General features: G+C 44.7%; 1 protein-coding gene across 1 annotated transcript; it reads right to left on the bottom strand.

Moving 5' to 3' along the window:
- Positions 1-2,407: 2,407 nt before the first annotated feature.
- On the bottom strand, positions 2,408-10,721 carry CENPA (centromere protein A). Its single transcript, XM_017876895.1, has 5 exons — positions 10,319-10,721; positions 4,731-4,840; positions 4,139-4,216; positions 3,646-3,826; positions 2,408-3,201 (listed from the first exon to the last, which is right to left on the bottom strand). Exons 1-5 carry the CDS (start codon positions 10,410-10,412, stop codon positions 3,167-3,169), a joined length of 498 nt encoding a protein of 165 aa, XP_017732384.1. The 5' UTR covers positions 10,413-10,721; the 3' UTR covers positions 2,408-3,166.
- Positions 10,722-11,328: the final 607 nt, after the last annotated feature.

The following is an 11,328-nucleotide window of genomic DNA, read 5'->3' as shown; positions in this document are numbered from 1 at the left end:
CATCAAAATGATATTGCAGAGTCAGCCGGGCATGATACAATGGTCACAGTGGGGGATCCTGACTTTGTTCAGTGGCAGTGGTACAGTTCAATGCAATGATGGCAGGGCTGTGCTTCCAGCAGAGCAGCAGTGGGGGTAGGCACTGGGAGCTTCCTGATCTATGGGCAGCATCCTCTTCTCTTTGGCTCATACAGCCTTCCTGACATTACTATAGCCAACCCCTTCCACCAAATCCCTTTTTGCTTGAAATATCTGGAGTTATTTCTTTTTTTTTTTTTTTTTTTTAAGTGAATGCTGACTGATTGGAATACTACAAAAAAGTTACATTCCCAAAATAAAGAGTTAATTGGATATTAAAAACGTGAAATCAGAAATAAAAAATTTAATGGAAAGGTTAGAAAAGAATGTTGATGAAATCACCCTGAAAGTAGGGAAAAACAAAATAAAAAAATAAAACAAGGGCGTGGCGGCAAGTACCTATAGTTCAAAATACTTGGGAGGCCGAGGTGGGAGGATTGCTTGAGCCCAGGAGTTTGAGGCTGCAATGAGCTATGATTGTTCCACTGCATTCCAGACTGGGTGACAGAGCGAGATCCCCCTTTCTCTCAAAAATAAATATGGCCAGGAGTGGTGGCTCACACCTGTAATCCCAGCACTCTGGGAGACTGAGTCAGGCAGATTGCTGGAGCTCAGGAGTTCAAAACCGGCTTAGGCAACGTGGCAAAGCCTTGCCCCTACAAAAAATAAAATCAAATTAAAAATTAAAAAAAGAAATAAAAAAATACATAAAACAAAAACCTGGCCAGGCATGGTGGCTCACGCCTGTAATCCCAGCACTTTGGGAGGCTGAGGTGGGTGTATCACGAGGTCAGGAGTTCAAGACCAGCCTGGCCAACATGGTGAAACCCAATCTCTACTAAAAATACAAAAATTAGCTGGGGGTGTTGGTGTGGACCTATAATCCCAGCTACTCGGGAGGCTGAGGCAGGAGAATTGCTTGAACCCAGGAGGCGGAGGTTGAATGAGCCAAGATAATGCCACCACATACCAGCCTGGGCGACACAGCAAGACTCCATCTGGGAAAAACAGAAAACAAAAAACCCAACAACATCATAAGTGCTCAAAATTCATAGTAAACTGTAACAATATTATGTAACAATATCATGATGTAAACCACTTATTCTCATGTTATCATATAAATACTATGTGTTGCTGAGAGCCCGCATCCTGCCTGGCATTTGAACATGATGTACAAGTATTGCAGCAATATACTTACTGGTTAGTACAATTTCAAGAGAGCTGAGAAGTGTCAATTTAACGAAAACTAGAGGAAGATTATACTCTTCTAACTAACGACACTGACAAGAACATTAAATATATTTGTGGCTAGATAAGCTTTATTCGAATGCCTGCATAAAAATAAGCTGATGTCAAACAGGAAGAGGTTTTTCCAAAGGCTTAAAATTTATTAAACAGGCTGGGTGTGGTGGCTCATGCCTGTAATCCCAGCACTTTGGGAGGCTGAGGTGGGTGGATCACTTGAGGTCAGGAGTTCAAGACCAGCCTGGCCAACGTGGTGAAACCCTGTCGCTACAAAAATACAAAAATTAGCCAGGCATGATGGTGGATGCCTGTAATACCAGCTACTAGGGAGGCTGAGACAGGAGAATCGTTGAACCCAAGAGGCAGAGGTTACAGTGAGCTGAGATCGTGCTATTACGCTCCAGCCTGGGCGATAGAGAGAGACTCCGTCTCAGGAAAAAAAAAAAGTATTAAACAATAGAACTTTGTGCATCTCTTTAATCTGTCTCTGAACTCAGTTGACTGACACATCATTATTAGTAGTCTGCCCTCACTAATCATTTTCACCACATACAGATCTCATATCTTTGGGTGACACTTCCCATGTCTCTGGAAATCTTTTAAATTGCTTTCAGTTACAACAGAAGGGCAAGGTTTTCATCTGGTCATACTCTACTCCATCAGAAGCAAAACCACCTCCCTTAATTATCTTGTTTAAATTGTGGCTGTTTGCAAACCAAGAACTTATTGTTAACGTACAAAAGTATAGTATAATCTCTATGCTATAACAGTAAGTCCANCTTTAATCTGTCTCTGAACTCAGTTGACTGACACATCATTATTAGTAGTCTGCCCTCACTAATCATTTTCACCACATACAGATCTCATATCTTTGGGTGACACTTCCCATGTCTCTGGAAATCTTTTAAATTGCTTTCAGTTACAACAGAAGGGCAAGGTTTTCATCTGGTCATACTCTACTCCATCAGAAGCAAAACCACCTCCCTTAATTATCTTGTTTAAATTGTGGCTGTTTGCAAACCAAGAACTTATTGTTAACGTACAAAAAGTATAGTATAATCTCTATGCTATAACAGTAAGTCCATTTTCATTAAATAATTATTTTGATTTTTATTATCTCTCTACAAAGAAACTACGAAAATACCTGTAAAAGCATCGAAATGGTACTTTAAAATCCTGAACTGATAAGATACATCTTCTATGATTTACAAGAGTAAAATGTTAAATTCTACAAGTTAGAATTTCTGAATTGATTTTGACAGGCATTTACTAGAAGGAACCAGAACATCAAAGCTTACAGATTTTCTATTCATCCCCAATTAAGTTTCTGAAAAGCTACACATGAGTTGACAAGCACAGTCCACTCAGTTACTTGATGCTGCCACTAATGGTGAGACTACTCTGAAGGGCAGAGGACTATATGCTGGAAATGCCCAGCCTTCCAGGCAACTGCTCAAAGTGCTCTCCTCTTATTTTTTCCCTTATGTGTAAAATAGAAGTACAAATGTACATATAGTAAAAAATGTAAATACTACAGAAAGATCTAAAATAATAAGTACATATCCTTTTTCCCATACCACAGCAAATCTGATGTTTTCAAAATCCTCACACAGTCACATGAGTAACTCACAAACTAAAGTCAACCTTGGAGTCTCTTTATCTGAAAATTATTTTCAGGCCTTTGGAATGGTGTTGATTGTCTCATATATTACCTCTGTTACAGAGGAAAGTCACGCAGTCTTCTCCTTCTCAAAAAAAAAAAAAAAAAAAAAAAGTTTAAAGCAACATGCACATACTGTTCAGAGACAGCAAAGTCCAGACAGCATCGCAGAGTCCATTGGATCTAGTCATGGCTCCGGAGAGTCCCTAGTATCATCCCTGAAATTAAGGAAGCACACTTACTAACAAGCCATTTTCAAAAGTAAGAAAACTTCCTCTTAATCAAAAAAGAGAAAGTTTTCTCTTAATCAAAATGAGGTCATCTAATTCTTATAATCTCAACACTTTGGGAGGCCAAGGCAGGAGTTGCAGCGAGCCACGATGGCACCACTGGTGACAGAGTGAGACCCTGTTTCATAAAAATAAAACAACAACAATAACAACCAAAAGAAATTGGGGTCATCTGGTCATTATTTAATAGAAGGATATCTTTTATCTAACATTGTACAAAAGGGCACAAGCCACATAGTCCCAGGTAGTCAAAACTAGATCAAACCTTTACTAGAGAACAAAGGGAAGGTGAGGTGGCAAGGGACTAAGGATGGAGAAAGGAAATTCCTTGAGAAATTCCAGCCCCAGTCATGAAAAAGTGGGTGCGCTTACCCCCTGGCTGAGCAGGAAAGACTGACAGAAACACTGGGCGCAGGAGCTCAGACGAGTCCCGCCTCAATGCCCCGATCCTCTGGGCCAGTTGCACATCCTTTGGGAAGAGAGTAACTCGGCCGGCATGTAAGGTGAGGAGATAGGCATCTTCAAAGAGATGAACTAGAAATGCTTCTGCTGCCTGGAGACAGAAAGAGAAAAACAGATAGACACAGATGAAGGGGCATGGGCTGCTTTTTCTTGCAGACCAGCTAAACTTAATCTCAGGGCACAAAGGACTGTAGCAAACTGTTCATAGAATGAGACCAAACTTTGTCAGGGAATTCTGCTATCACCACACAGAATCCAGCCTCCAAACCCTCAGGGGTTACCTTGTTGTTCTTTTCCAGGAGGTCAGATTCAGCATGTGACACTCCAGTCAGCCTTGGAGAATTCTGGGCTGCCTCTTTCTCCCACTCAGCCCTCACCCAATTGTGCCTTGGCGCCTTCTTACCTCTTGTAGGGCCAATAGGGCCTGGGCTTGCCAATTGAAGTCCACACCACGAGTGAATTTAACACATATTTCTCTTGCCTGTGAAGGAGTGGGGATGGGGAGGAGTAGGAATAGGGAGTAACAGAAGAGAGATTCAAGGGACAATGATGCTCTCCATGAGTTCCAGTGAATCCTCCTTTCCATTATTTTTTCCTGGCCCTTAATCTTAGGACCCAATTAGGAGCGGTGTTGACTCCTGGGAGCTTAGGAACTGGCAGATCTCTTACTGGTGATGGGGAAATCACCAGTAACTGGGTGATGGGAAGCAATCTCCCAGGATAGGAAAAGGGATCCAAGGGTGGACAAATGAGAGAGTTCCTATTTATATAGTCAAAAACTACAGTTTTGAAAAGGTAGTAGGGGTTAGAAATCAATTCCACAAAGAAGTACAAGGTGCTCTTGGGGGGCTCATGTTTTCAGAAAAGATTCCCCTACCAGGTTACAGAAGAGATCCCTTGGTCATTTAGGTAAGACACAGTAGGGTCCCTAATACCTGGGAAAATTTTAAAAAGGAGGGTGGTATAGGGGTTGGTGGGAAGCTCCCAGAGCTCACCAGGCGGCTGAAGGGGTACTTCCTTATCAAGAGGTGTGTGCTCTTCGGAAGCTTTCGGATCTCCTTTAGCCAAGCTTGTCTCCGCCGACCATGTTGACGGGAGGAAGGGCCTGAGCAAAAGAAAGGTAAGTTCAGTGGAAAACAGGTGATGCCTCGCAGCTTGGCTGAGTCAGGTAAGCTGTCAAATCACTAAACTATATCTATGTGCCTACACTCCACAGAACAGGGATTTTTGTCTTTTTATTAGGTTGGTGCAAAAGTCATTGCAGTTATGGCAAAAACCACAATTACTTTTGCATCAACCTGATATATTGTTATTTTGCTGCTATCTTCAGCAACTAGAAAACGGCAAATAGGTGCTAAATAAATATTTGTTAAATGAATGAGTGAATGATCCTCTGCATTTGATTTTAAATGCTAACTCTTCCATGAAGCCTTTCCCGAATCCTGATCCCTTCCAAACAGATGGGTGACCGTCCTCCTCTGGGCTTTGCAGGACTTTGTACAAGTCTTAGATCTTTCTCACCTAGATTGGAAGCTCAATTATTTTGTTTTTAGATTTCTTATTTGTTTTTTACAGCTGGAAAGAATCTGAGGGACTAGTACAATTCCCTTGTCTTGATTATCCTGAGGCCCAGCGAGGTGAAGACAGTTGGTCAGCCCTCATTAGTGGCCAAGCTGAGACCTGCGTAAGGAGTGGCCTAACTCAGTGCCAGTGTCAGGCACCTGGGCTGTGGAGTCAGAGTCTTTGGCTCAAATCCTGGTTCCAACAAGAACAAAAAAGAAAATAATCTTAAAAACATTCCCAAAAGTAGAAATCAAAAAAGTCAAATTCTCTAATTGGAAATTAAAAACCCATGAATATAAAAACCAGTTTCTTCTAACTAACCCTGTGTTGAAGAGGAAACTTAATTGAAATTAGACTATTTAGAAATGAATAACAATAAAAAGCCCATACCCCAAAACCTGTGAGATACAGCCAAAACAGTACTAGAGGAAAATGCATAGCCTTAAAGTGTACCAATTAGAAAACAAGAACATTAAAAGATATCTGAGCTAAGCATTCAAATTAAGTATTAGAGAGTTATTAAAGTAAACCACAACAAGATAGAACAAAAGAAATATTAGATAATAAGTTAGTGAAAATGAAAGTTAAAGAAAAAACAGCACAGTTGCTCAATAATCACAACCAAGGACCAAGATGAGTGAACCTCCGCTAAGTTGAACAAACAAACAAAATAGAAAAATAACATTTTGAAGGATAAAATCGTTTCAGAAATGTTATTCAAGATCCAGCCAAGCAAAGAGACTCTACACCAAGTTCAACAGAAGGCATTTAATACAATAAACTAATCACAAAGTGTTAGAAGAGCTGCAAGAGCAAGTGGGGAAGGTGAGACAATCCAGAGATGGCCTATGCCAGGCAGCCAGCAGAGAAGATCATCCTTGGGTGAGGCTAGGGAACATAAGCCAATGAAACAGGGCAGTGTCCAGGAGACTGGTGACATTTAAAAGAGGGAGGACTCATACCCAGGAGAGAAGCTACTGACACCTCCCTCCCTCCCCACCACCAGTTGGCAATCCAGTCACTGGAGGCAGTCTTTAATAAACAGACACAGGGCTGGGTGTGGTGGCTCATGCCTATAATCCAGCACTTTGGAAGGCCGAGGTGGGTGAATCACCTGAGGTCAGGAGTTCGAGACCAGCCTGACCAACATGGAGAAATCCATCTCTACTAAAAATACAAAAATTAGCTGGGCAGGGTGGCGGGCACCTGTAATCCCAGCTACTTGGAAGGCTGAGGCAGGAGAATCACTTGAACCCAGGAGGTGGAGGCTGCAGTGAGCTGAGCTCGCATCGTTGTACTCCAGCCTGGGTGACAAGAGCAAGACTCCGTCACAAACAAAAATAAATAAATAAAATTAAAAAATAAACAAGACATAGCATTCACAGAAAATGTGAAGATGAACACAACTAAAGGTCACCCAACAAATTTAAGAAGGCCAATACCATGAAAGAAAGGAACCAAACTCAACAAACAAAATAACCAATACCAGATGAAATTGAGTTAATAGAGAAAAGAGACAGAAATCTCGAGAGAAAAATGGATAATAATCTCAGAGAGGTAACAGAGACATGCAATCCATGAACCAAGAACAAGTGGTTCTGCAAAGTAACCAATTAGAGAGCTCATGGAAAAGAACTGGGATCAAAAATTTAGTAGTTGGGTCTTGAAATGCCAACATGAGGATATGGAATTTAATCCTAATGTAATAAGAAGCCAGGGAAGAGTTTTAAGCAGGATAGAGATGTTGAAGGTCATTCCAGCTCCTGTGTAAGGAAAGAAGTGGAAAGGGACAGAGTGGAAGTGGATTAGCAGCTGATTAGGGGGCTCTCACAGTTGCTCTTGAAAGATGCTAGTGGCTTGGACTAGGGTAGTGGGAGCAGAGATGGTGAAAATGGAGTGATTAAGGAGCAGTTTGGAAGTAGAATTATCTGGACCTGCATTTGTATTGGAGATGGTGGTCTCCCAGGCTTGTGGTTTGAACAACTGGGTGGGTAGTTGTGCCATTTGCTGAAATGGGCAAACTGAGGATGACGGGGCTGGAGGGGAGTAACCAGAAGTTCAGTTTTGGGTGTGTTAAGTTTAACATAACCACGAGTCTTCAGATAGAAAGGCAGTTAGATATAGGTATCTGGGGTTAGAGGAGAGATCCAGGTATACATAAATTTGAGAGCTGTCAATGTAAATCGTGGTGGGATTTAGAGCCACGGAGGAGATGAGACCATCTAGGGAGGGGGTAGAAAGGAAAAGAATGTCAAGGAAGTCCAACATCAAGGAGTGGAGGGAGGCAGCCCAAGCAGTAAAGAACACTAAGCAGAACTGCCAGAGTGCACAGTGGCATGGAAGCCAAGGGAACAGAACTCTTCAAGGAGAAAGAGGCCCACTGCGTCAAATGCTTCTGAGACACAGTAAGAACACAGACCCACCTACTGGATTTGGCACTACAAAAGGTGCTGGTGACCCTGACAGGAGTAGTTCAAGCAAATCAGAAGTGGGGTAGTGGTTGTGGGGAGTCAGATTGGAGTGGGTTGTAGGGTCACTAGGAAGGGAGGAATCAGACGCAATGTATGTGGACCTAAGTCTGGCTATTTTAAAAGCAGAGCTATGAAGGGAAATAGAAATGGGAGGTACAGGGAAGTGAGAATGTGGGGTCAAGGAAACACCCCTGTCCTTTCTCTTAAGATCATAAATATAGTTGGGAGCAGTGGCTCACACCTGTAATCCCAGCACTCTGGGAGGCCAAGGCGGGCGGATCACCTGAGGTTGGCAGTTGGAGACGAGCCTGACCAACATGGTGAAACCTCATCTCTACTAAAAATACAAAATTAGCCAGATGTGGTGGCGCATGCCTGTAATCCTAGCTACTCAGGAGGCTGAGGCAGGAGAATCGCTTGAACCCAAGAGGTGGAGGTTGTGGTAAGCTGAGATCACCATTGCTCTCTAGACTGGGCAACAAGAGGGAAACTCCGCCTCAAAAAAAAAAAAAAAAAAAAGATCATAAATACCAGAGCACATGTGCCAATGCCAGTGTTAAGTGTCTGGATTTATCTAAGCACAGGTAGAAAGCTCCTTTGTAGGTGAAAGGAGGATATGACCAAGACCCCATGTAGAAGGAGGAAGAGCTTTAATAGGAAGGGGGACACCTAGTCAAGGCCATCATTGGCTAAGAGTAGGGGGAATGGAGCTGTAGGAAGTCGAGGAAGGAGAAAAAGGTATGAAATAGTCATGGGGAGAATGGAAAAGCAAGAATTTCAGACAAAGGGCAGGCACAATGGCTTTTTTTTGTAGAGACAAAACCATTTGTCTCTACAAAAAAGCTTTAAAAATAGTCAAGCATGGTGGTGCATGTGTCATCCTAGCTATTCGGGAGGCTGAAGCAAGAGGATTGCATGAGCCCAGGAAGTCAAGGCTGCAATGAGCCAAGATAGCACCACTGCACTACAGCCTGGACGACAGAGTGAGACTCTGTCTCTAAAACTGAAGGAAGAACACCAGACAAAGGTGGTAGGACTGCCAAGAAGTGTTGACTGCCCATTTGAGATAAACCTTCCATTTGATCCGGAGTAGAAGGATGCTTCTACCTTGGAAAGCAACAGCAAACATCATATTTAATATTCCTGTTAAAATTACAAATAAGACAAAGATGGCCAAAACACCACTCTTAGTGAGTCTCAGGGCCTTACTAGTACCATACAATAAGAAATAAAATGTTTAGAGTCGAAAATGGAAGATTCTAAAGTTATGTGCAGATGACATAATAGTCTACGTAAAAATTCAATTGAAGCAACTAAGAGACTAGGATGAACGAGAATTCAGCAAGTTGGCTGGATGCAAAGGTTAAATGCTTGTGTTTTGGGAAAGAAAAAAAATCCCATCTGCAACAGCAACATCTAGAAACAACCTACTCCAGCCTAGGCAACATGGCAAAACCCCATCTCTACTAAAAATACAAAAAATTAGCCGGCAAGGTGGCATATGCCTGTAGTTCCAGCTGCTCGGGAGGCTGAGGTGGGAGAATCACCTGAGCCTGGGAAGTTGAGGCTGCAGAGAGCCCTGATGGCATCACTGCACTCCAGCCTGGGCGATGGGTCTCAAAAAAACATAAAAAACCAAAAAGCCTATAGGCACGGTGGCTCATGCCTGTAATCCCAGCACTTTAGGAGGCCCAGGCAGGAAGATCACTTGAGGATCACCAGGAGTTTGAGACCAGCCTGGGTAACATAGGGAGACCGAGTCTCTACAAAAAACAATGAAACAGACAAACTCTACAATACACTTCCCATCTTCTTCATAGCTATGTAGCAAGAGTTAAGAGATAAGTAAAGCAGCTGTTGCCACCGTGTACCATACAGGCATCTGCCTCCTCCTGCCCTTAGGTCGCCCATCCACCAGCCTACCATACAGACAATGAATACACAGACTTTGGCCCCTCTTTCCCCGGACACAAGCTCTGGAAGGCAACAGCGTGAGCAGCGCAGAGGGCCTCTGTTCGAGGCCTAACAGCCTCTCCCGGAAGGGAAAAAACCCTGAAAGACACCTCCTAAGAGGACTCCTGTTTGATATCGTCACCGAAAGCAGTCAATACTTTTGCAATTTAAAAATGCACAAACACAGAGGATTGGAAATCCTGTGTCCGCCAGAAAAAGTTGTGTGACTCTGCTCAAGCTCCCTGGCGTGTGCCTTGGCTTTCTCATTAGCTGTAAAATGGGCACGATATGAAGCTGAGATAACGCACGAACAGTGGGACGCAATGCCTGGTTGGCGGTGGGCGCTGGGTAACCGCTAGTCCTAACAAGAAGACGGCGTTAGGAGCCAAGTGGCTGCGCCGGTCCCTTCCCGCTTTCGGAACCGCCTGCTCCAGTCCCTCGCAGGGCTGCCACCGCCCGTGCCCGGAGCGGATGCCAGACGGCGGAACCGCGTTGTCCCCCAGCAGGGAAGGCCACGGGATCGGGACTCGGGAGATCCGGGCTCCGCCTGCGAGCCTCGGTTTTCTCCTCTACGAGATGCGGCCGAGGCCAGTTACCTAAGGAGGGGCGCCGCCGGGAGGGGCCGGGGGTCGGGCTCGGGCTGCGCCTCCTCGGGGCCTCGGGCTTGCGAATCCGGCGGCGCGGGCCCATGGCACGCCGCGGAGGGTGCCGGCGCCCGGCCCCACGGCTCCTGCTTGGGCGGCCGGGTCCGGGGGCGAAAGGCTGGCTTCTGGGGAGCCCAGAGAGCGCTGGGCCGCGAGCCTCACAGGAGCCGCTGCTTGGCCGCAGTCCGCGCCGCTCGCGTTCAAATCGCTCGCTCCGCCCACTTCACCGCCCGCGTTTTTTAAAACCCGAATCCAGCGACTCCCAGTGGCTGACTCTGGAACGCCCCTTACGTAGAGCGACTGCAGGTAGGGCCAATTGAGGGTATGAACAAATAGCGGCGATGATAGGAGGATAGGGGCGACTGATGGTAAAATCAACCAATAGACACCTAAAGAAGTAAGAGGGGGCGGGAATTCTCCTGCCCCCTGCTTGCCAATCTGGGTGCTGGTGTTTGCGGGACCGTACTGACGTCCTCAGGTGCCCTCCAGTCAAAACACCGAAGCTCAGTTCGGAACGTAGATGATGTGTTTGTAGCACGTGCTTTTCTAGACAAGTCAGTTTCCTTAAACATTTTATGCTTTGCCCTGGCAACGCAGAGACGGCTTTTAAAGACGAGGAAACAGACCCACAGAGAATGTGACAACCCCATGTCGTGTCTGCGACCCTCCCAGGAATTATCCACAAATACACTCAGAAGCCAGTTCAACTCCGTGAACTTCAACTGCTGATCCTTGGGGTCGCGGGGACGGCGGGATCGGCGGAGCTTGGGTTCGGGCAGGGCAGGCCTCGGCACTATAGCAACGCAATCGTCCCAGAAAAACGCTCTCTTCCCTTTGTTGGGGATAACAAAAATTCAAGTCCTGTCCCAGTATGTAGAGTAAGGGGAATTTTAATTTTCTAAATTTTATTTCTTGCATTTTCTAAATGTAGTACACTGAACATGTAATCAGGAAAAAAGTTA

This window comes from Rhinopithecus bieti, unplaced genomic scaffold (assembly GCF_001698545.2).
Source record: "Rhinopithecus bieti isolate Rb0 unplaced genomic scaffold, ASM169854v2 scaffold_7681, whole genome shotgun sequence".
NCBI lineage: Eukaryota > Metazoa > Chordata > Mammalia > Primates > Cercopithecidae > Rhinopithecus > Rhinopithecus bieti.
Note: the sequence above shows the minus strand (reverse complement) of the source record. Positions and strands in the feature narration are given on the sequence as shown.

Coding starts and splice junctions, on each gene's coding strand:
- CENPA (XM_017876895.1), bottom strand. CDS start 10,412: ATGGGCCCGCGCCGCCGGATTCGCAAGCCCGAGGCCCCGAGGAGGCGC. Junction 4,217..4,730: donor AGTACCCCTTCAGCCGCCTG/GTGAGCTCTGGG, acceptor ACTCCTTCACAG/GCAAGAGAAATATGTGTTAA. Junction 3,827..4,138: donor CCCTATTGGCCCTACAAGAG/GTAAGAAGGCGC, acceptor TTCTGTCTCCAG/GCAGCAGAAGCATTTCTAGT.